Source organism: Schistocerca cancellata, chromosome 9, assembly GCF_023864275.1.
Source record: "Schistocerca cancellata isolate TAMUIC-IGC-003103 chromosome 9, iqSchCanc2.1, whole genome shotgun sequence".
In the NCBI taxonomy this organism is placed as follows: domain Eukaryota; kingdom Metazoa; phylum Arthropoda; class Insecta; order Orthoptera; family Acrididae; genus Schistocerca; species Schistocerca cancellata.
The window spans coordinates 12,135,986-12,162,491 of NC_064634.1; the positions used below are offsets into that span (position 1 = coordinate 12,135,986).

The following is a 26,506-nucleotide window of genomic DNA, read 5'->3' on the forward strand; positions in this document are numbered from 1 at the left end:
CTTGGCGTGCATCCGTGCGTCGCTGCGGTCCGGTCCCAGGTTGACGGGCACGTGCACCTTCCGCCGACCACTGGCGACAACATCGATGTACTGTGGAGACCTCACGCCCCACGTGTTGAGCAATTCGGCGGTACGTCCACCCGGCCTCCCGCATGCCCACTATACGCCCTCACTCAAAGTCCGTCAACTGCACATACGGTTCACGTCCACGCTGTCGCGGCATGCTACCAGTGTTAAAGACTGCGATGGAGCTCCGTATGCCACGGCAAACTGGCTGACACTGACAGCGGCAGTGCACAAATGCTGCGCAGCTAGCGCCATTCGACGGCCAACACCGCGGTTCCTGGTGTGTCCGCTGTGCCGTGCGTGTGATCATTGCTTGTACAGCCCTCTCGCAGTGTCCGGAGCAAGTATGGTGGGTCTGACACAACGGTGTCAATGTGTTCTTTTTTCCATTTCCAGGAGTGTATTTTGTATTTCTTGTAGTAATGTTAAATACTCAATGCTGCCCTTATTTCTTATGGTACATAAACAGTTGCGTACATGGTAATGCAGAAAGTTTTACCAGAATTATTACTACTTGTATATATAGCTAATAATTAACTAGAAATGACTTGTAATATTCCATGTATCCATAATTATGTTCACGAAAAAAAAAAATCTTTCCAGGTTTACTCAAGTTGGTCGCTCATTTTTTACACCACCAAAACAAGTTTTCCCACTAGGAAATGGAATGCATATGTGGTTGGGATTTTATCAAAGTGTTATCCTTGGTTGGAAACCATTTTTGAATGTTGATGGTATGTATTTATTGACCTATGTGACTGCTTTGACTCCCACACTTTTTTGTATTCTGTGACGTTATAGTTAAATAATCTGAGCAAAATCATCAGTTTGTTTTGTTGATGTATGAATAATGTTTGCTCAGTGAATTTTTAGTGTGTTTGAGTGCATACCCTGAAATTTCAAAAGTTTTGTGTTTCCTCTGTTTTGTGTGTAACTCTTTAGCATCATGATACTGTCACTTCATGCTAGAGGCATTTACTCAAATTACTGTCATTTATGTAAGGACAGGAATTCTATACGTTATTCTCTACAGTAAATGATACTATCAAAAGCTAAAGCAACACTCACCAATAATGGTAACTTATGGATAACACAAAAGCTAGCCAACAAAAGTATATTCCAGCAGTAGCTGAAGTTATTAAATATGTATGTTGCTTGGGTAATCAATGCAACAAGCTCTGCAAGTATTAATGGTAGCCTTATTGGCAACAGTTACATTAGCTGCCTGTGCAGTTGTATTATTATTATTATTATTATTATTAGTATTATTATTATTAGTATCTCCGTATTGCAAGTTAAGAACAGCAAAAATAATTTAGATCATATTCTGAAGCTAATCAACTCCATGAACTTGAAATCAAGGATATTTTGCAGCTCATCAGAGAATGTAAAAACAAAAAAATCCGCTGAATGGGATGAAATTTCTCCATTTTTACTTAAACAGTGTGAAAACAATCTAACGTATCCTTTGGTGCATCTAATAAATAGTGTCTTAAAAGAAGGAGTGTTCCCTGACATACTAAAATTAGCCATTGTTAAACCTCTCTACGAAAAAGATGATAAACAACTAGTAGAAAATTACAGACCACTCGCCTTAACTTCCGTTTTTAGCAAGTTAATTGAAAAAAATAATTGTGAAATATATGTTAGGGCATTATAATATGCACAACATCCTGGGAGATTTTCAGCATGGTTTCAGAAGTGGTCATAGCACCATGACTGCAACACTTCTTTATACTGAAAGCTCGTGACAAAATTGATGAAGGCATGCAAGTAGCTGGAGTTTTCCTAGACCTATCAAAGGCTTTTGATAGGGTTGATCATAAGGTACTTCTGTCAAAACTGGCCAGAGATGGCATAAGTGGAATATTATTGCACCTCATCACATCATATTTAAAGAACAGAAGACAGTGTATCTCAATTTCACACAATAGTGGAGAAACATTAAAAAGTTATACATCAAGAGTCAGGAGTATTAAATTTGGTGTGCCTCAGGGATCGATAATTGGTCCCTTCTTTTTTATACGTTATGCCAATGACTTCCCAAAGATAGAAATGATACCTTCATTACAATGTATGCAGATGACACTTCAGGCCTTTGTTTGGGGAGGCATAGTAGTAAAAAAAAATTAGATATTGCAAAGGAAAAGTTTGAAAATGATAATCTAAAAGTCAACTTACAAAAAACAAATATAATCCCCTTCAATGTTGGTGATTTGCAAACTTGTATTGATTCCCAAGATAGTAATATTGTAGGGAAAATCTGCAGTGAGTGTAAATTCCTAGGTATATGCATAGATAGCAAACTACTATGGACACAACAAATTGACAATGTGTGTGCAAGGCTATCATCTAGCCTGTATGTTTTAAGAAGAATAGCTCCATATGTTAATTCCCAAACAATGAGGATGATGTATTTTGGTTTAATACATCCATTTCTAGCATATGGTCTTGCACTGTGGGGCGGTGCTTCCAAAACTCATGTAGACCGAATATTTAAACTCCAGAAAAGAGCCTTGAGAATATTAGGCAAAAAAGATGCTAGAACATTATGTAAGGAATTGTTTATAGAATTTAAAATTCTGACTATCTATTCAATGTATATGTTTGAAACAATAGTATTAACTGTAGAAGATAAGAAATATACCTGTAGTAATGCAGAAATTGATGGTCACAATACTAGACAAGTACAAAATTACCATATGATACACAGATACACAGAAGACTGGAAAAACTGCAAACAGTCAATATATTAATGGAGCAAAATATACAATGCACTGCCAAATGAACTGAAGGTAATAACTAGAGAGACATTCAAAAAACATCTAAAATTGTGGCTCATTGAGGAGTGCTTCTATAGCCTACTGTAGAAACTAAAATCTAAAGTATTATTATGTCAAATAATTTGGACTACATTCTCAAGTTCCCATTATAAAGTAAAATTAGATTGTATACTGTTGCATTGTACTACCAATTGCTATGCATGTAATTACATGTTTCACGCAAATAAATTACAAATTAGCTGTTTATATGCTTACGGGCCTTGTTTGACAAGGATGGAACAGATAGTTGGCTGTGTCCTTGCAGTAGGAACCATTGTGATATTTGCCTGAAGTAATTTAGGGAAATCATGGTAAACCTACATGAGGATAGCTGGATGTAGATCATAGCCTCCACCCTCCTGAATGTAACGCCAGTCTGTTTAAAACAATGGGATATGATTCAGTTTATCCCTAGTACACAATACTATTTTACAAAGAAGTTATCTAATAATGTAAACAGCTAAATGCTACACTGTTCCTGTGAAAAACTTAATCAGTATCACTCTATGAAAAGTGAGATGTTTAACTAAGGTGTTAATAAGAATATAATAGAGGGAAACATTCCACGTGGGAAAAATATATCTAAAAAGAAAGATGATGAGACTTACCAAACAAAAGGTACTTGCCAGCGCTTTTGTACGGTGTTAATAATATATATTGCATAGCTTTGTGAATGAGGTTTTTTTAGAAGGGAAAAAACACAATTGAAAGTAATGGTACATGAAATGAAATATGTTTTGTTATCATCATTGTTGTTTATAGCTGTTAAATTTTTTCCAAACCCCTGCTCTGTGTTACTTGAGTAATGGATGTGTAGTTTAACAAGTACTTTTTAACGACTTTTTAAATAAGTTTGTTTTAGTAACCTACAATAGTATGAAAAGGGTTATTGTTGCTCCCCTCATGAACCATGGAACTTGCAACTTGGTGGGGAGGCTTGCAGCCTCAGAGATACAGATGGCCATACTGTAGGTGCAACCACAACAGAGGGGTATCTGTTGAAAGGGCAGACCAATGTGTGGTTCCTGAAGAGGTGCAGCAGCTTTTTCAGTATTTGCAGGGGCAATATTGTGGAGAATTGACTAATCTGGCCTTGTAACATTAACCAAAACGACCTTGCTGTGCTGGTACTGTGAGTGGCTGAAAGCAAGGGAATGCAGCCCTGCTGTATGGTTACGTGATGATGGCATCCCCTTAGGTAAAATATTCCGGAGGTAAAATAGTCCCCCATTCAGAACTCTGGGCGGGGACTACTCAGGAAGGTGCCGTTATCAGGAGGAACAAACATGGGTGTTCTACAGATTGGAGCCTGGAATTGTCAGATCCCTTAATTGGACAGGTATGTTAGAAAATTTAAAATGGGAAATGGATAGGTTAAAGTTAGATATAGTGGGAATTAGTGAAGCTCAGTGGCACGAGGAACCAGGACTTCTGGCCATGTGAATACAGGGCTATAAATACAAAATCGGATAGGATTAATGCAGGTGTAGGTTTAATAATGAATAAGAAAGTAGGAATCTGGATAAGCTACTATGAACAGCAGAGTGAATGCCTTGTTCTAGCCAAGATAGACATGAAGCCCACACCCACAACAATAGTGTAAGTTTATATGACAACTGGTTCTGCAGATGGTGAAGAGGTTGAAGAAGTGTATGATGAGATAAAACAAATTATTCAGATAGGCAAGGGAGACGAAAATTTAATAGTCATGAAGACTGTTTCTTGATAGTAGACAAAGCAAGATAAGGAAAAATAGGTGAATATGGACTGAAGAAAATGAATGAAAGAGGAAGCTGCCTTGTAGAACTTTGCACAGAGCATAATTTAATCATTCAAAACTTGGTTTAAGAATCGTGAAAGAAGGTTGTGTATGTCGAAGTGACCTGGAAACAGCGGAAGCCTTAAGATTGATTATGTAATGGTAAGACAGTGATTTCAGAACCAAATTTTAGATTGTAAGATACACCCAGAGGCAGATGTGGACTCTGACCACAATTTATTGGTTATGAATTGTAGATTAAAACTGAAGAAATTGCAGAAAGGTAGGAAATAAAGGAGATCTAACCTGGATAAACTGAAAGAACCATAGGTTTTTGAGAGTTCCAGAGGGAGCATCAGGGAATAATTTACAAGAATAGGGGAAAGGAATACAATGGAAGAAGAGTAGGTAGCTTTGAGAGATGAAATAGTGAAGATAGCAAAGGATTAAATGGATAAAAAGATGAGGCCTCATAGAAAACCTTGGGTGACACTAGAGAGATTAAATTTAATTGATGAAAGAAGAAAATATAAAAATGCAGCAAATGAAACAGGCAAAAGAGAATGCAAACATCTAAAAAATGAGATTGGCAGGAAGTGCAAAATGGCTAAGCAGGAATGGCTGGAGGTTAGATGAAAGGATTTAGAAGCATATATTACTAGGGGAAAATAGATACAGCCTACTGGAAAATTAAAGAGGCCTTTGAAGAAAAGGGAACCAACTGTATGAATATTAAGAGCTCGGATGAGAAACCAGTCGTAAGCAAAGAAGGGAAAACTGGAAGATGGAAGGAGTGCATAGAGGCTCCGTACAAGGGAGATGTACTTGAGGGCAGTGTTATTGAAATAAGGATGAAGATGAGATGGGAAATATGATACTGTGAGAAGAATTTGACAGAGTACTGAAAGACGTAAGTAGAAACAAGACCCTGGGAGTAGACGACGTACTTTTAGAACAAGTGATAGCCTTGGGAGAGCCAGCCATGACCAAACTCTTCCATATTGTGAGCAAGATGTATGAAACAAGTGAAATACCCTCAAATTAAATAATAATAATAATAATAATAGTTCCAAACAAGCATGTGCTGACAGGTGTGGATATTATTGAACTATTAATTTAATAAGTCCACATTGCAAAATACTAACATGAATTCTTTACAGAAGAGTGGAAAAACGGTAGAAGCCAGCCTTGGGGAATATCAGTTTGGATTCTGGAAAAATGCAGGAAAATGTGAGGCAATGCTGACCGTATGACATATCTTAGAAGATAGGTTAAGGAAAGGCCAACCTTCATGTATAGCATTTGTGGACTTCGAGAAAGCTTTTGACTGGAATAATTTCTTTAAAATTCTGAGGGTAGCAGAGGGAAAATACAGGAATGATAGGCTATTGACAATGTGTACAGAAACCAGACACCAGTTATAAGAATTGACGGGCATGAAAGGGAAGCAGTAGTTGACAAGGTTGTAGCGTATCCCCAATGTTATTCAGACTGTACATTGAGCAAGAAATAAAAGAAACAAAAGAAAAATTTGGAGTAAGAATTAAAGACCATGGACAAGAAATGAAAACTTTGAGACTGACCGATAACATCGTAATTTTGTCAGAGACAGCAAAGGGCTTGGAAGAGCAGTTGAATGGAATAGACAGTGCCTTGGAAGGATGATGTGAGATGAACATCAGTGAAAGCAAAAAATGCATAAGGGATTGTAGACAAATTAAATCAGGTGATACTGAGAGAATTAGATTTGGAAACAAGAGACTTACAATAGTAGATGAGTTTTGCTGTTTGGGCAGAGTAGAGAGGATATAAAATGTAGACTGGAGTGGCAAGAAAAACATTTCTGAAGAAGACAAATTTGTTAATATCAAGTGTGTTTTCTGAAAGTATTTGTATGGAGTGTAGCCCTGTATGTAAGTGAAACATGGATGATAAACAGTTTAGACAAGAACAGAATAGAAGCTTTTGAGGTGTGGCTATATAGAAGAATGCTGAAGATTAGATGGGTAGATCATGTAACTATGAGGAAGTACTGAATAGAATTGGGGAAAAAAGAAATTTGTGGCACAACCTGACTAGAAGAAGGGATTGGTTGGGTTGGTAGGACATATTTTGAGACATCAAGGGATTACCAGTTTAGTACTGGAGGGAAATCTGTGGGGGAAAAATCATAGAAGGAGACCAAGAGATGAATACACTGAGCAGATTCAGAAGGATGTAGGTTGCAGTAGTTATGTGGAGATGAAAAGGCTTGCTTAGGATAGAGTAGCATGAAGAATTGCATCAAACCAGTCCTCAGACTGAATACAACAATAACAACAACAACAGCAACAACAACAAATTGTTGCTCACTATAAAAGTGACACATTGAATTGCAGAGAGACACAACAAAAGGACTGTTAAACATCAAGCTTTTGGCCAAGCCTTCTTCAGAAAAGAACACACACACACACACACACACACACACACACACACACACACACACACACACACACACACACAAATTCACATTCACAAAAACAGGCACACCTGATGAACACATGACCACTATGTCTCCCCGAATACAGGATTTTGAGGACTTTTTCAAACTCTCACCATTCCTTAAGCTAACCAGCCCTTAACCTTTACCCCTGTTCTTCCCTTCAATCCTTCTTTCAGAAGAAGGAGACACTGTCTCCAAAAGCTGGGGGAATTTCAGTGCCTTGCATGTGTGTTCTCCTGCCACCACTTGGTGATTATTTTTGTTGAAATATTCATTCCTTGAAATTTTGTGCTTGTTACAAGTTCTATAGAGGTGTGATCTACATTTATTTTAACAGTGTCATTTCCCCCTTTGACCTGAAATCTGTGGCATTTATTTTCTTTATTGTAATATCACTTCATTTCATTTTTCCACTGAATTTCAACAATTTGCAGTGTTGTCCCCAGAACTCATCGTGGCCAAATGATTCTGAGGTGAGTGGAAGGACTGAACCAGAGAATTTGAAGGTTCTGTGACAAGCTCATCTGAAACTTCCTGGACTTGCACCATAGGGTTGAGAACTAAAATGGGTCAGGTGTGCACTACACATCAGAGGCTGCTACTCAGGTAGCTGACTATATGTGGGGTGTGCACAAGAGTTTTTTAGATTAGGCAATTCTCCATCCAATCCAGATAACGATAACTGTAAGAAACCACAGAAGTACCAGTACAAGATCGAAAGAAATGCCTCCCACAGGTGAGAGCATTAAAATCCTAATGGAAAACTGCTGAAGGATTCACAACAAAGTGCCAGAATTTGAAGCATTCATGACGAGCAGTGATGCTCACATAATACCTGGTACAGAAAGCTGGTTGAAACCAGAAATTGATAGCAGTGAAATTTTTGTGGAAAATAGAAGGGTATATTGAAAGGATAGGGAAAAGGGAAGTGAAGGTTGTGTATGTATCGCAGTAAACAAGAAACTCAAATCCGCCGAGATAGAAATTGAAACCACATGTGAAATTGTTTGGGCAAGTTCAGTATCAGGGGTGGGCATAAAATGATAAATGGATCCTTCTGTTGTCCACCAGACTCATCTCCTGATGTAACTGAAAGCTTCAGAGAAAACAACAGTTCACTTCTACGTAAGTTCTCCAGTCGTACCATATTCATTGGTGGAGACTTTAATTATCCAACAATTAATTGGGAAATTACAGTTTTTTTAGTGGTGGGTGTAATAAGACATCCCATGAAACATTGCTAAATGGCTTGTCTGAAAACTACCTAGAACCGATGGCTAGGAATCCGACTCAGGATGGAAATATATTGGCTCTAATGTCAACAAATAGACGTGACCTCTTTGAGGATGAGGATGTCCACATCGAAACTGGTATCAGTGACCATGATGAAATTGTGGCAACAGTGATTACCAAAGTACAAAGGACAACTAAAACAAGCAGCAAGGACATATATGTGGTATACTAGATAAAAAATCGGTGTCATATCGAAATGAGAAACTTGAAACCTTCAGCTCAGGGCAGGAGCATGTAGAGGAACTACGGCTCAAGTTTAAAGGAATAGTTAACCATGCACTGGATAGATACATACCCAGTAGAACAGTTCATAATGGGAGGGATCCTCCATGGTACACAGTCACTGCAAAGAAACTTCTAAAGATAGAGATATTACAGCATAATACATGTAAAACAAACCATTGGGCTTTAGGTAGAGAGATGCTGAAAGAACACATTTGGCTGTCAAGGGAGCAATGCATGATGCCTTTGGCAATTACCATCGCAGAATATTGTCAAATGATATTTCACATAATGCAGTGAAATTCCGGTCATATGTAAAAGCTGTTTAGTGGCACAAAAGTTAGTGTGCAGTCCCTATCAAATGAGACAGGATCTGAAATTGAGAGTAGCAAAGCAAAAGCTGAGCTCCCTTACTCCATTTTCAAAAGTTCCTTTACAAAGGAAAACCCTGGAGAACTGCCCCAATTTAGTCCTCATACCATTGAAAAGATGAATAAAATAATACTGTCAGTGGTGTCAAGAAACAGTTGAATTTGTTAATGAACTCCTTGTCAGATTATATACTGAATTTGTACTTGAGTTAGCCCCTTTTCTAAATATAATCTATCATAGATTCCTCTAACAAAAAACCATGCCCACTTCTTGTGAAAAGGCATAGGTCACATCCGTCTACAAGAAGGATAATAGAAGTGAACCACAACATTACCATCCAATATCCTTGGCATTGATTTGTTGTAGAATCTTGGAATGTATTCTGAGCTCAAACATAATGAGGTATGTTGAACAGAATGACATCCTAAATGCTAACCAGCATGGATTTCCAAAACATTGATCATGTGAAACCCAATTCACACTTTTCTCATATGACATACTGAAAGCTTTGATCAAGTCAATCAGGTAGATGCAGTATTTCTTGATTTCCAAAAAGCATTTTACTCAGTCCCATATGTATGGTTATTGTCAAAATTACAATCATATCGGATATCAAATGAAACTTGTGACTGATTGGTGGACTTTGTGGTAGGGAGGTCACAACATGTTATGAAAGACATCTTCAGATGTAGAAGTAACTTGGGATGTGCCCCAGGGAAGTGTGTTGGGACTGTTGCTGTTCATGTTGTGTATTAATGACATTGCAGACAATATTAATAGTAAAATCAGGGTTTTTCAGAAGATGCCATTATCTGTAATGAAGTACTATCTGAAAGAAACTGCATAAATATTCAATCAGATCCTGATAAGCTAAGTGGTGCAGGGGTTGGCTATTTGCTTTAAATGTTCAGAAATGTAAAATTGTGCACTTGACAAAATGAAAAACAATGCTGTAGCCAATGACTATAATGTCAGTGAGTCACTGTTGAAATTGGGAACTGATACAATTACCTGAATGTAACACTTTGTAAGGATATGAAATGAAATGATCACATAGGTCCAGTCATGGATACAGCAGGTGGTAGACTTTAGTTTGTTGGTAGAATACTGGAAAAGTACAATCAGTCTACAAAGGCGACTGCTTACAAATCACTCGTGCGTGTGACCAATTCTAGAATATTGTTCAAATGTGTGGGACCAGTACCAAATAGGACTAACAGGGGATATTGAATGTATACAGAGAAGGACAGCACAAATCATCACAGGTGTGGTTGATCCATGGAAAACTGCCACAGAGATACTAAAGGAACTGAACATGAAGATTCTTGAAGACAGACGTAAACTATCCTGAGAAAATCTATTAACAAAGTTTCAAGAACTGGCTGTGATGAGTTGAGGAATATACTACAATCCCCTACATATCACTCACATTGGCATTGTAAGGATAAGATCAGAATAATTACTGCCCACACAGAGTCATTCAAACAATCATTCTTCCTATGCTCCATATGCGAATGGCTGTAGGTTTGCATGAACTGGTATGTCAAATGTTTGTGGAGTGCATTTGAACACCTTGTATGGGCCAGATAAGGGGGCTGCAGAGGTGCTTGTATGAAATCATCCTTAATAATTGGTACAATGGTACATACCCTCTGCCATGCATCTCACAGTGATTTACAGAGTATAGATGTAGATGTGAATGTAGAAGTACAGACCTGTTTCACTAACTTGAGCTTCACTTTTCTGTTTTGAGTGGAGTCCATGCCTAGGGTGTTCTTCACACTTCATTTTACTTTTGCCTTGTAGGTCCATTTAATTAATTTTTTTACAGTTTCTGTAGCTCAAAGTTGTGGTTCTCAATCTATCTGTTAACATACCATCACTGAGGGAGATCATGTCACACTCGTACTTTTATTAAGGGGCGTATGTGTTATGCATGACATAATCTTGTGATGGCTACATCATTTTTAGAGGAAGATTAACTGCGACATGAGGTGCCTGAAAATGCGGCATATCCAGGATGTCATTTTCGGGTGCAGATAATGCAGTGTTTGGAACTTGTAAAAATTTTCCCACCAGTATATGCTTAAAAGATGATGACATACGGATAGAAGTCGCCAATACTGAATTCTTGGGATTACAGTTTGATAATACATACAAATGGGAGGAGCACACCACAGAACTGCTGAAACGCTTAAACAAATCACTATTTGCAGTGCGAATGTTGTCAGACTGTGACAAAGCAAGCTGGGATAATTTTAATTACCCTCTAGTTTTGCCATCTGCCTCCTTAAATTCGTTTTGTTACTTTTAAATATTTACCATTAACATACGTGAATATAATCTGCATTTTCATAAAAGAGAAAGGTTGGCCCTCAGTTTTAAAGAATATAACACCAGATCTAATTTTATGTGTAGTTTTATGTATGTAATTGATTTTGTAATTTATTTTGACTATTCCTAGTTGGCATATTTTGACTATTCCTAGTTGGCATTTTTTGTTCTGGGGCAAATTCAGTGATTGTTTCGTAACTTAAATTCTACTGTTGATGTATAAACAAATATAAATTCTGTACTAATTACACTCCTGGAAATTGAAATAAGAACACCGTGAATTCATTGTCCCAGGAAGGGGAAACTTTATTGACACATTCCTGGGGTCAGATACATCACATGATCACACTGACAGAACCACAGGCACATAGACACAGGCAACAGAGCATGCACAATGTCGGCACTAGTACAGTGTATATCCACCTTTCGCAGCAATGCAGGCTGCTATTCTCCCATGGAGACGATCGTAGAGATGCTGGATGTAGTCCTGTGGAACGGCTTGCCATGCCATTTCCACCTGGCGCCTCAGTTGGACCAGCGTTCGTGCTGGACGTGCAGACCGCGTGAGACGACGCTTCATCCAGTCCCAAACATGCTCAATGGGGGACAGATCCGGAGATCTTGCTGGCCAGGGTAGTTGACTTACACCTTCTAGAGCACGTTGGGTGGCACGGGATACATGTGGACGTGCATTGTCCTGTTGGAACAGCAAGTTCCCTTGCCGGTCTAGGAACGGTAGAACGATGGGTTCGATGACGGTTTGGATGTACCGTGCACTATTCAGTGTCCCCTCGACGATCACCAGTGGTGTACGGCCAGTGTAGGAGATCGCTCCCCACACCATGATGCCGGGTGTTGGCCCTGTGTGCCTCGGTCGTATGCAGTCCCGATTGTGGCGCTCACCTGCACGGCGCCAAACACGCATACGACCATCATTGGCACCAAGGCAGAAGTGACTCTCATCGCTGAAGACGACACGTCTCCATTCGTCCCTCCATTCACGCCTGTCGCGACACCACTGGAGGCGGGCTGCACGATGTTGGGGTGTGAGCGGAAGACGGCCTAACGGTGTGCGGGACCATAGCCCAGCTTCATGGAGACGGTTGCGAATGGTCCTCGCCGATACCCCAGGAGCAACAGTGTCCCTAATTTGCTGGGAAGTGGCGGTGCGGTCCCCTACGGCACTGCGTAGGATCCTACGGTCTTGGCGTGCATCCGTGCGTCGCTGCGGTCCGGTCCCAGGTCGACGGGCATGTGCACCTTCCGCTGACCACTGGCGACAACATCGATGTACTGTGGAGACCTCACGCCCCACGTGTTGAGCAATTCGGCGGTACGTCCACCCGGCCTCCCGCATGTCCACTATACGCCCTCGCTCAAAGTCCGTCAACTGCACATACGGTTCACGTCCACGCTGTCGCGGCATGCTACCAGTGTTCAAGACTGCGATGGAGCTCCGTATGCCACGGCAAACTGGCTGACACTGACGGCGGCGGTGCACAAATGCTGCGCAGCTAGCGCCATTCGACAGCCAACACCGCAGTTCATGGTGTGTCCGCTGTGCCGTGCGTGTGATCATTGCTTGTACAGCCCTCTCGCAGTGTCCGGAGCAAGTATGGTGGGTCTGACACACCGGTGTCAATGTGTTCTTTTTTCCATTTCCAGGAGTGTATAAACATTTGGAAGACGAAATACTAGTAATCTTAAAGTATCTATTTGGCTATATTTGGAAACATGTTTGCGAAACCAGCTCTAAATTAATTCCAAGGTATTTAACAGTTTTATCAAAAATATTGTTTGCATAACTATAAATGTCAATTTCATGATTTAAACAAATAATTCGGCCTAACTCTTGTAGTAGAAAAAACTGCTAAAAAGAATCAATTTTTTGATGTATTCAGTTAATTGAGTGAGTTAAGTTTTAATTGTAATTTCTGTAAATTTAACTTCGGACAGTGTGGAGTTTCAGCACCTATTATTGTGAGGATATATAAGGACACAATTTTTAGTCATGAGACAGTCAGTCCACGTCAGAGTTTCAGATGAGGAACCTGTGTTGGTTAGAACAATAACACTGCTTCAACTTAACAGTGTAATAAGTGTTACACAATTAGGCTGTGTATGAAAACTATGACAGTGTCTGCTCCGTATGTACCTTTCTATTGTTCAAGAACTGTGAACTTTGTGGTTAGGTTTTTACTGCTCGTAGATGTTCAGTAGTAACTATTGTAGCAGAATGTGAATGTTTGCCTGCTAAATATTAAATGTATATATGGGAAGTTTGAACAATAGTGCACTGGCCATATATAACTGTGTTTTATTGGGGGGTTGTGAAAAGTGAAGGTAAAGACAGTGAAACACAACTCTGCATCTGTCGGCTACATCATTTAAAGTAGTCAGTGTTGGAATCCCCAAAAACCCATTTTCTCAGCCAGTGCAAGAATGCAGTATGTCAACACTGTGGACAACAATCAACAAACGAATAAATAAAAGCAGGTGAACTGCTACAAGACATACATTAAAATTTAGCTACTTTGTAGGGCTATTAAAGTAGATGCATAGCTTTTGTTCTCTTGATGTTCAGGGTTCAGGGTATCTGTTTGTCTACTACATTTTTGTTGACAATTGCAGAATTTATTTTTCTGGAGCATGACTCTGTTACTGTAATGTCAGAGCTTATTATATTTGTGAGGTAATATGAATGTCTTATATCTGTTAGTTTCGTGTAGGTAATACTGCAGGAGTTTTCGTCAATATTTAGGTGTCCAGCTGTACTAAGGTCAGTGGAGCCTGTTTGCCTAATTGCCCTGATAAGTCTATCAGTACAGTATGAGGAGTGAGGACCCGTCATGGTAGGAACTCCTTCAAATCATAGACACCATTACTCAGTTCGTTATTGTCAGTTGTAGCGTATTTAAGGTGTGCTGTACAAAATAACTTTCTGTATCTTCTGAGTACTGGGTTGCTCTTGATTTTGTAAACCTCACTGTAAACCTCACTGGCTTCACTTGTAAGGCAATAAGTACTTTATTCACACAAGCCACTTTACATATATTGTCTCTCCTTTCTCACAGTCCAGAGATTGTCCACTGTGCCATGGCCAGAGATGTTTGATGCAGATGGTGCAGTGGTGCAGCAGCAGGAGAGGGGGGGGGGGGGTGACGGAAGCTCGATGAGGGCATGTCCATCTCTGGATGAATCCAGGGGTGGAGTTGATGTGGGTAATGAGTGTTGACCATTGTTCTCATTGACTAGCATGTTGGTGTCCTTTTATGTTGAGTTGTTGTTGTAGTGGAGGATCCAGGTGCATTTAAGTTGCGGGCATTAGATGGCCATAGGTTTGCAGTGCACTAGGATGTCAAATGTTTCTGGAGCGCATATGAGCACCTTGTCTGGGCCTAAATAAGGGGGCCGCAGAGTTGCTTATATGAAATCGTCTCGAAACATCAGGAGGTCACAGGAGCCAAAGTCCTCATGTATAAACACTTTAGGAGTCAATTGGGGTGACAGAGGCAGGATTTACATGTTCCAAATATGTTGTTGAACACGATCCACTAGCATACGTAAGTCCGTCTGATCCATGTCATCCGTAGGCTGTACAAAGTCTGCAGGCAAGACCACCAGGTCTGCTAGCAGTGCTGGAAGGTCATCCTTGTATATAGAGCAAATGCTGAATAGGATCCGTGGGAGCTGCTATGGCACATTAAGTCTGCCTTCACGGTCCTCTGCCACCTCCAAGAGAGGCCATTACTTGGCAGATGGTATATGGTAGTGCACATGTGTGTGATCCCACAAAGGTGACGCAGGTTATTGGAGAGAGCTGCCTCAAACTGATGGCCCTGATCAGTAGTAACCAGTTTCGGTACGACAAAGTATGTGATCCTCATCTTGACAGTCATGTACTGTTGATTCATCATCAGTACATGCAGCTTCTAACCATCATGATGTCGTCGATCACTGATGGAAGGTAACAAAATCCTTCTGACCCTGGCAGTGGTCCTATGACGTCAAGGTGGACATGCCTGAACTGAGTCTACCAGATGGGGAAAGCGACCGAAATGAGATTGGGTGTGGTGGCCTGTCTTACTTACTTTGGCACACAATACTGCTTTGTGCCCAGCAATGCCAGTCACATTTGACATTGGCCCATATGAATCTGTCTGTCACTAAGCAGACCATAGCCAGGACACCAGAGTGGTTGAGGTTATGTAACCCTTTGACTGTTTCACGGCACATGGTAAGAGACACCAGTGCTTGTGTTCTGTTATGCAAAATGTCACAAAGCAGTGTTGCTTGAGACATGGTAAGATACTATAATTCGACATGAAGGTTTGTGTTGCTATTGTTAAGGTATGCAATGCTTGGGTCATTCGTTTGCTCATTTGACATGTGGTTAGTAGTAGTAGTAGTAGTAGTAGTAGTAGTAGCAGCTTTATTCATCCATAGATCTCTTTTTACAAGGGTATAGGACATGTCAAAGTATTTACAAGTTTACACCAATTTAAAATAAGCTAATTCATATCCACATACATTTGCAGACTTCTAGTTAGAGACAATCATTAGATTTACTCCTGGTACACACACACACACACACACACACACACTGGTGATCTCTGTGCCATTTTCTGTACCACAACTTCCCATTTGCTATCCTGAAAAACTGAGTCAGCATCCCCCTATAATGAGTGAGATGTTGAGCTCCGAAAGAGGAAGAGGTGTTAGTATCGTGCAATGCATAGCTTGGAGGTAAGTTTTTCTAGAAAAGGAAAAAAGAAGGGGGGAAAAACGTAGTGTGAAGGTGTTATGTGGAATGTTGAATGTTTTATAATCATTATTATTATTTATTTGTATAACATTTTTTATCAAACCCCTACTCTGTTTTATCTAAGCAATCCTTCAATGTATAATATGTATTGCATAACAGGTACTTTTTAGCTGCCTTTTTAAATAAGTGTATTTTTGCAATTTCTTTGATCTCTTTTGGAATTTGTACAGTTTTATTCCGTGGTAGAAAATGCTGTTTTGAGTTTTATGTTTATTTTTTTCTTGGGAAATGTAAGTTGAGTCTAGCTCTTGTTCCATGATCATGAACAGAACTGTTTGTGTAGTAATTACCAATGTTATTTTTGATGTGTACAACTGACTGGTAAATGTATTCACATGGAGCAGTTAAAATCCCCAGTGATTTGAACAGATCTTTACAATGAGCTCGACTACCAGGTAAATGTATTCACATGGAGCAGTTAAAATCCCCAGTGATTTGAACAGATCTTTACAATGAGCTCGACTACCATTTTTGGTTATGATTCTTGTGGCTCTTTTCTGGAGTTTGAAAATAGTGTTCATATTTTGTGCAATTGTTCCCCAGAAAAGAATGCCTTAGCTAAGAATTGAGTTTACATATGAATAGTACTTACCTAAAAGACACTGCATGTTGCACACAGATGATAGGATTCTGAGGGCATAACATACTGATGACATTCTCTTTGCAAGTACCTTCGTGTGTTCACACCACTTTAACTGAGAATCAATATTCGTTCCTAGAAATTTTGCATTTGTTACACAGTTTATAGAGGTGCCATCTACATTTAATTTAACATTGTCTTTTTCCCTCTTGAAGCTAAAATTCATGGCTTTAGTTTTCTTTATGTTCAATGTCACTTTATTGCTGATTGACCAATTGTAAGCTTCCTTGAATGCTTCATTTGGTTTCTCTGCAAGGAGTTCTCATGTTTTCTCAGTGACTGTAATATTGCTGTCATCACCGAAGAGAATTTTTTCACCGGGAGTAACACTTCTGGGAAACCAGAGGTTGAAAATATCGGTTCAGTTGTAAATTTCTTTTATTGTCATGGACCGGTTTTGGGCTCTCATAAGCCCATCTTCAGGTGTCGCACTGGAAATTATAACAGGCAGGCGGTAATTTTCACATGCCATAACACATATAAAAAAGAAAAAAAATTCATAAAAAACGTTTTTAAAAACTTAAAAAAACATTTTGATACCGCTGGTCAGGCTAGGTGCTATGAAACCTATGTCAATGCGAAAGTGACATGAGACAGTACAACAAACGCAGGACACTTCCACTGTGCCACGGTCCCCGAGCACTGCGGCGGACGTATACTAGGGGCGGTGTGGTACCTATGAGCGCAGAACAGGGAGTAGCAGATGCGAACGAGGAAGCAAATTGGTAAACCAGAGTGGCAAAAGTGCTGGCATCTATTGAGGGAGAGAAGAACGCGTGGCCACTAGCCCTCCGTTCACAATTTGAATTATTGGTATGCATTTAAAATGAATAAAAACAACAACAAAAAATTACATAAAGAATACACAAAATAAGTTAAAAGTGCATTATGCGTAGTACATGAGCATATTGGACAGGTCGGTATAGAACTGTGGTAAAACTGAGTGGAAGCTGCGATATAAGATGATTATATAAACTGTAAAGCGCAATGAAACTTTTCTTTTACATGAGTGGCAAAGAAGTTTTAAATTTAGTGGGGATATATAAGTGTCAACGGGGAACAATGCACCTCAAACATCAGTTAAAAAAACATACACATGTGCCACTCCTATTTATAAGCTCTCGTTACTGATCAACATGGAATGTAGCAAAACCTTACAGTCTATGCTGTCAGAAAGTAATACGGCAATTAATAGCTAGCAGCAATAGCACTAAAAGGACACGTTAAAAGTAGGGTCAATATAAAACCTCTTAACCAACAGTCGACAACTAATCGAGGGTTACACGAGATAAGACCTGAGACGCATTCTACATCATCAAATACAGGTAATTTTTTTTAATTAGTGAGGACACAGATAATGCCACAGTACTATAATGTACCATAGTATAAAATGAAAAAGTGCAAACTTTTATTAAGAGAGGTCAATTTCACAGTTATATAAAATGAACTAGGTGGACCTTGTGGACCTCACTATAGGAAACAGGCATATGCCGTTCATTTGTTCAGTCTGTTGATGGCCGCAAAAATAATGGCAAAAATACCCTGATCCAATTAAGAAGTATACATGTATGGCGTACAGTAATCAGGGACCAGAAAGAGAAGGAAATGAGGCTGTATGCTGCTTCAGAAAAGAAAAGTTATTCAGCAGGACTGCGTGCTTAAGCACAGTTTGCTTGTTCAAAGTGCCAGGCGGACCACAGCAAATGCTGTGGATGATTTCTATTACTTCTAAAATCTTTAAAACCTGGCCCTTACGTTGAATATGTAGAATGCTGCAGTTTGCGTTTATATTTGAAATGGAATGTTTATGATCCTTCAGGTGGTTAGTGAGAGCGTATTTGGAATTGCTAAGATCCTGATCCTCTCTGAACCGTATGTTAAAGGAGAAGCCAGTTTGGCCTATGTATGCAGAAGGGCACTCACTACATTGGATACAATAGATGCCCGACTGTACGTAGGGATTGTTTTCTCTGGTTTTGAGGTGCTTCAGTAGGTGCTCAACCTTACGCGGGGTGCAGAAGGATAACCCCCCTCTTTTCTAAGCCATTTGCCAATTCTGTCAGATGTTTAAAAAACAAAAATAGTGTTATCATTATTAGTAGATGACAGGGTAATCTCGTACAGATTGTTCAAAGCACTTTTCGATTGCATTTGCTGGTGAAGAACATCAACAACATTTTGCTGGGGGGGGGGGGGGGGGGGGTGCTACAATTTGCTGGAAAATTATCCATGGTTGATATTCTGCTGTCTGTGGGGCAATGAATTGTTGCAAAACATCTAAGTAAATGTTAGCGGTAATGGGTTTTTCTGCAAAGAAAAACGGTCCAAAAACCTTGTTATGCATGAGGCCACACCAAACACTCACTTTTTCGCTGTCTCTTGCTGTAACTGTACAGTAGCCTGTAGAGACTCTGAACCCCATATACGGACATTAAGCCTATTTACCATTCCACTGACATGAAAGGTGGTTTCATCGGTAAAGCATATGCGTTTTAAGTAATCATTATTACCATCAATCCTGTTGAGAATCTCAGTTGGAAATTCAGCACATATCAGCAAATCATTCGGTTGCAAGGCCTGCATGATTTGCACTTTGTAAGCATGCAACTTAAACCTCTCATGAAGAATCTTCACCACACTTGCTTGCGGTATTTGAAGTTCATGTGATGCTTGACAAGTTGATTTAGACGGACTCTGTTGAAACGATTGCCAAACACTATCAACAGTTGCATCACTCACACGAGGCCTGCCACTTCGAGGACAATCTTCAACGCTGTCTGTTTTGTTAAACTTTGCATACCATTGCTTTATTGATTTAATGTCAGGAGGAGGGCTGCCTCCATAAGAAGCCTGAAATTTAAACTCAACACTGATGGGCGATTTCCTTCCGTAAAACCAAAGCACACATTGCGCTTTCTCCTGCTTTGATGCCATTTCGCCAGCAACTAACGTGACCTAACAGACTGTGTCAGTGTTGTGGAGCACTAGTGGCATCTACTGGTCACAACAACTAGAAAAACGAAGCTATGTAATGGCTTCAAATGTAACTTATTATGTCAAACAGTTATTCTGTTATAAATTTTTGTAATCAGGGCAAGACTTTGTGCTCACCCTGTATATCAGGAATAGCATTGGTCCTAATATGCTATCTTGTGGAACCCCTGTATTAATGTATTTTGCTTCTGATAAGTGTTTTATTAAATGTTTAGATCTATTTGAAGTATGTGTTATCCCTACTCTTTGTACCCTATCTGCTAGGTATGATCGCAACCAGTCATTAGCTACCCCTCTTATTCCTAATGTTTCTAAATTATTTAATAGAATCTTGTAGTCAGCTGTATCAAAGGTCTTAGAAAGATACAAAAATATTCCTGTGACACACTCATCTTTGTCAAGAGCATCAAGTACAACCTTTGTGAATTCTATTACGGCTGACTCCGTATTTTTGCCACTCCGGAAACCAAACTGTGATTATATGTATTCAGGTAATTTATTAATCTTGTCTTTCATAACTGCTTCTATTATTTTTGAGAATGGTGACAGCAGGGAAATGGGCCAGTAATTTTATGTCTTCTGCATTACCTTTCTTAAGCAAAGGTACAACTCTTGCCTGTTTTAACTGCTCTGGAAATGTTCCTGATGTGAAGGATTCATTTATTATATTTGTTAAGGGACCTTGTATAATCTCTATGCATTGTTTCGGCATATACATTGGTACTTCATCTAAGCCTACTGACTTTTATTTTTTTGTTTTTGAATAGTTATGTTGACTTCATTCTCTGTGGTTGAAAGTAACATAATTGTATTTTCATGCAACATTATTTACAGGAGTTTTATTTGTTTTGGGGAAGTTTTGCTTTAACTTTTCTGCAAAACTTCAAAAATTCTCATTTACTTAGTTTGCTAAGTGTTGTGGATCATTTATTACCTTATCCCCCTCCCTTAGCAGTAGGTTATTCTGCATTTCTTTGCCTCTCCCCATTTCCTTTTTTGTAACATCCCAGACTGCTTTGCTTTTATTCCCGGCATTGTATATTATTTTGTCATTAAATTCCTTTTTTGCAGCAGTCAGCACCTTCCTATAGATTGTTTTGTATCTATGATATAAATTTAAAAATTCTGGATCATTGTGACTTTTTTCATGGAACTGAGGTATTTAAGTGTTTGAGAGGCCTTCTTAATATCTGCTATTATCCATCTGTTTTTGTGAGATGTTGATACAGACATTTGTACTTTTGGAAATGCATTTTCAAAGTTCAATTTAAATAATGTGGAGAATTTAGAGAATTTCATATTCACATTGGTTTCCTTGTACACTTCATCCGAGCTTTGCTTTGCTAGTTCCACTGAAAAATCTTTTGTTTTGATTTCTAATAGATGTCATTTGTAGGCTTGTAGTTCAGGGAATGATTCAATGCATGATTTTACTGTTGTTATTTGACAGAGATGGTCTGATAGTATGAGATTTTTTATAGCTACATCACATTTTTCCCTGTCCGTATTTGTGGCCACATAGTCAATTACTGATGCAGTCATTGTAGTAACCCTTGTTGCTCTATTGACCAATAGGGACATGCCAAAACTTTGAATGATATTTGTGAGGGTGCTGCTGGATTCATTTATGATGTTAGTGTTGATGGTAATGTCCCCACACAGAATTATGTTGACATTTGTAGTTGAGACTTTGTCTAGAACTTCTGTTAATTTATTGAAAAAGGTATCCACACAACCACTGGGAGATCCAAACAAACATAAAATGATTAATTTCTTGGTGATATCAAGCCCTGTTAATTCAATAGCTGATATTTCAAAGTGTTTGTCTGCACTTGCTGTACTGAGATCATGCCTTGATTTGAACTGTGTTTCTTTTCTGATATAAATGCATGGGCCCCCACCCCTTGAAGCAGTTCTGCAGTAAGAGTTTGCCCTTTCATATGATGATAACACTACATGTTGGATTTCTGTCTCTCTACACCAGTGCTTAGTAACACTAACTACTGTGCAGTTCAAAGATAGGAGCCCACCTTATAATAGTTGTATTTTATTTTTTTATTGATTGGATGTTTTGATGGAGGATTTTAAGTCTGTGAAATGCCCCATGTTACTCTTTTCAGGTGTTTGTTTTTCTTTGTGACATGTGGTAAGTGTGGTATTTGGAGTGTTAAAATCTGTCTTGTGAGTGATTGTTCCAGTATTTTTTAAAGTGCTGGAGATATTCTTTAGGGAGGGGAACCTCTTGTATGGATTTATCCTAAAAAAGACTTACTTTTCCTACCCATGACAACAGGTATTTGACCATGTATGGCCCGAGATCCACTTCCTATACTTTCATGAATCAGCTGTACCAATCTTCCCTTCCCAGTCCTGTTTATGTGTAGGCCATGCCTAGTGAAACCCAATCTGTTGATAGTCCCGATGGGCACCAGAGAAACATGAGTGAAGTCACTTCATGGTCCTCTTTTTTAAAGTCCTTACTACATAAATATCACATGACTTAACCCTGCATTTGGCTTGAAGATACTGGTGGCTTGTACACTGCCCCTAAACTTACCTGTAACTGAGGGCCTACACCTTGCCCATGGCTACTACTTAGCAGCAGCACTTTTTTCTTTCTAACACTTTGTACACTCTTAGGCTTCTTGGCCTTGGTTGATGTGTGCAGCACATTTTCTGTTCCTGGTTCTACCTGCGGCTCTTCTCCACTTTGGCGGTGGTAGATACCCGTTTTTGGTGTTGATAAAACTGTTAGATCACGTTCTCTTTCTTCCTATCCTCCTACCAGCTGTCAGTTCTCAACCACCCTCCTCCCACCTGTCTCCCTTGATCCTTCCTTGCTTCCTCCAACTGTGTCTGAAGGGCACAGATTTTCCTTTCCTGTTCTCCAATCAAAATATTCCTACTGCATAGTCTGCAGTTTCAGGAGAGAAGCTCTTCTGTTCTACCAACATTTCCCCACTGCATCCCCCCGCCGCCAGTGAAAATATTTCCTACTGGATTGGAACAAATCCTTCTGCTCACTACCCTACAATAGCTCCCACAGTTCTCACTAACAGTCAGTGAGTAAGTTTAAAGAATGTTTTAAATTTGTCAAGGACGCGAGATTGGCTGTATGTAAACAAAAAACGACACAAAGGTCTTATGTGTGGTTGTTGTTGTTTTTGAATTGTTTAGAGATACACTAACAGAATAATGAATTAGTAATTTACATATCAAGCATGTTTGGCCAGGGTTTTAAATGTTTATAACTTGGAAAATTTAGGCCTAGATCGCATCTGCCTAACTAGTAAACAATACGAAATGTGTTACTTAAATATGATTTAGAAACATTTAATTACACTTTTATTGTGACAATAGACACTGATGAAACTAGTAGCTGTCTTTTTTTTAACGAACTTTACACTATCAAGAAAACTTGAATAGATTTTTTGTGTTTACATCATGCAAAATTTCCGGTTATGTTGCGATTATCAGGATTTCAAGTAACATGAAGTTTTTCAAGAACAAGCTCTCCAGGGATGCTAATATTCAGTTGTGCGACAAGAACGGACACTACAGCAAGTATACGAAACAAAGAAAATTTAAATTTGACACTATTTCCTCTAAAATAAGTTCTTTTAGTGGACGAAGAAAATACCTGTGATCTCACTCGGCGGCCATCTCACTTAACATGTTGAAGAGATCTTGCATTGATTCTTGAGAGGTAGTCCACAATGACATTATCCACACCATGGATGTGGTATATGTTGGTGGTGTAGTGTGCAGTAAGATCTAGATGTCTTAATTCATGCGGACAGGCATCCTGAGATGGGATTTCAGTGGCCTCAACCAAAAGTTAGTGATCTGTGTGCACATTTATATGGTAGCCCCCAGTATCCTCACGGATATGTTTGACCATGTATACCATGAAGAGCTCTTGACTGAAAGCTGACTACATAGTTTGTGAGGAAGATAGTTTGCTTTAAGAAGAACCGAAGCAGTTGGTGCACTCTTGTCTGCCACATGCTGAAGAACCACCCCTACCACACTGTTACTCGCATCAGTTGAGAGTGTTAGTTGTACTTTGGGGTGAGAATCAAAGAAATGGCTTGTACTAAACAGGTCTTCACCCAATTGAATGCTTTTGTCTTCTTCGTGGTCCATTCGACTTTTCTGATATTAATCTTTACCAGTCATGGTCCAAGAGAGGAGACTGAATATGGCTGCAGGATGAAGGTGTCGCTGATCGAAGTTAAGGAACCAAGGAATCAGTGCAGGTCATGAAAAGTTTCTGGAAGTGTAAGATTTATCACCATGTTCATGTGTTCCATGTTTGGTTTGGTGTGTGATGATTTGAGCATATGCCCTAAGAATGTCAACTCTCTTTTTTTATTTTTTATTATTATTATTTTTTTTATGAAAACACCAACCTGGCATTGTGCTGCTAGAACTTGTCCTAGATTATGTGAATGTCCTTGTGGGTGCTGGAGAAGAAGAGTATGTAATCGAGATATGTCATGTCCATTATAATTATCGGGGCTGTTATGCCGTGGTCGGTTGATGAATTCTGTGTCAATTACCAAAGTTTTGTCCCCATCTGTGGAGGACATCGTAGAGCGGGTCTGTAGCTCGATGGAAAGTCCAACACACCCACTGTCTCGCTACTGTGAGTGGGTGTGTTGGACCTTCCATCAAGCTACAGACCCCCTTGAAGATGTCCTCCACAGAGGGGGACGAAACATTGGGAATTGACACAGAATTCATCAACCGACGATGGCATAATAGACATGACGTTTCCGGCCGTGAAAGTCTCCATTTTAGAATCGAGATATGTGTAGCAGAAGGGAAACTGATGATAGTCTATCAATATAATGTTGCCACATTTATGATAGGTGTAGCTGTATGGAAATTGATGGAAGTAGTCTGTCAGTGAAACATTGTCACATTTGTACGGTGTTCTTAAGGCCATTTGGCATGAAGGTATACTCATAGAGTCCAAGAGGGGTAATGGTTGCCATTTTTGGGATACCATGTGGGTGCATTAGTATTTGTAAATATGCCCACTTACAATCAGTAACACTGAATACTGTTGCACTGGAGAGTGCATGCATGAAGTCTTGGATGTTGGGTATAGGGTAGCAGTTTGAGTACCCTATAATCTCCACAAAGTCAATTGACCCATCTTTTTCAGGGACAGGCTTGATGCTGGAAGCCCACAGAACTGTGTGACGGTTGGATGATGTGTGCCTGTTAAAGTTCCTGTATCATGTTTTCGGCAGTCTGTAGGTCTGCGGGACACAAACAGCAAGGTTTGTGGTGAATGGGAGGACCGTCGGTGGTCATGATGTTGTGCATGGTTCTGTCTCAAACCGCACATGCATTGGCCCAAGTGTGGAAAGTGAGTAGTCTGTTCCACTGTTTACAAACACTGCACCATGTGGTGTACTGTCCTTGTGGTTATTGTTGTCAGCCACTGTCAGTGTGTACTGCTGCACGGTGACTATTGTGCACGAAATATGACGGGGTAGGAGCTTGGTTGTAGTTGGTCCACAATCTACTGCAGCCAGCTGTTGAGAGCATAGGGCACAAAAGTGTTTGCATGCCGAAGTAAGTGCTGCTTCAGTCTCACTGATGCGATGCCAAAGTCAGTGTATCACTGGTGGGTAGTGAGAATATCGTCAAACAACTGGGCATACTTGTGGAGTGCATTGGTAGGAGTTGCTAGCAGAAAGGCATTCAGATGAATGTGCTTTTGTCTACCTAAATAAAACCAAATAAATCAGAACAGATCTTATAAGCATTGTCAAAGTGAAAAGTCCCACAATGAAATTCCCATTAGCGTGTTACGTAAGTGTTGCTCATATTACGTTGGGCAAGAGCTGGAAGAACTGTAGAAAGTCCATGTGTATGATCAGTTCACAGATGGTTGTTACGCAGGAAGTCCAGGTGCACTGCATGTTCTTTAACATATGAACAGCGTGCATAGTAATACCGTAGACTGATATCTACGAGTTGTTCGCTGAGTAAAGTAAGAATGATGCTGCCAGGATAATGTGCTGCAGTGTGGTAAGGAGCTGATGTCAGAGCCTGCATTGACTAAAAGGTACTGTTGAGTGGTGAGGTCCAGCACAAAGAGGCATTCACACATGGTTGTCACGAGGGTGACATGGGTTTGCACTTTGTGGGATGAGGTATGTGACTTTACTCTTTGGAGTAGGCTGAAGTGCCCATTTTGCTCCACTGATGTTGTTTGGGAACTTGCAAGGTGCATGACATAACTGTTTTTCCAGTATTCAGGACAATCTCTGCAAGAGAACAGTCTCTGCTGTGCTGTACTTGTTTGAATGTGGTGGTGACAGGATAAGCTTGCTGATTAGTTCAGACTGCCCTGCTAGATGGCTGCTAGATGGCAGAATAGGTTAACGTATTCCAAACTGTCAAATGAAATTCTGGTTGCTTCAAAAACACTGTCCACTGTCACGAACCACAAAGCCAGGCGGTCAGAGTTCAATAGTTTTAGTTCGAGATGCACACTGTAGTGCGGGGGTGAGGCTAAAGAGGTAATTGTATTGTCCGGTGTAAGAGGCCACATGGCTGCCAATTGTTCATGGCACACAACTGTTTGTGATGATGCAGTAACCAGTAATACATATACAAATTGTCTCATGGGAAGTCCAAAGTGCCATTAATATCATGTTGCAATCTTTGTCGGTTA

The 26,506-nt window shown here is 39.8% G+C and overlaps 1 protein-coding gene across 2 annotated transcripts in view; it reads left to right on the forward strand.

Annotated features, from left to right (window-relative positions):
• Positions 1-26,506, forward strand: part of LOC126101571 (protein argonaute-2-like) — a 317,714-nt gene that overhangs the window by 129,453 nt on the left and 161,755 nt on the right. For both annotated transcript variants that reach the window (XM_049912221.1, XM_049912220.1), the window contains exon 8: positions 670-800. In XM_049912221.1, the coding sequence (XP_049768178.1) occupies positions 670-800 (131 nt within the window). The remainder of the gene's footprint in view (positions 1-669; positions 801-26,506) is intronic.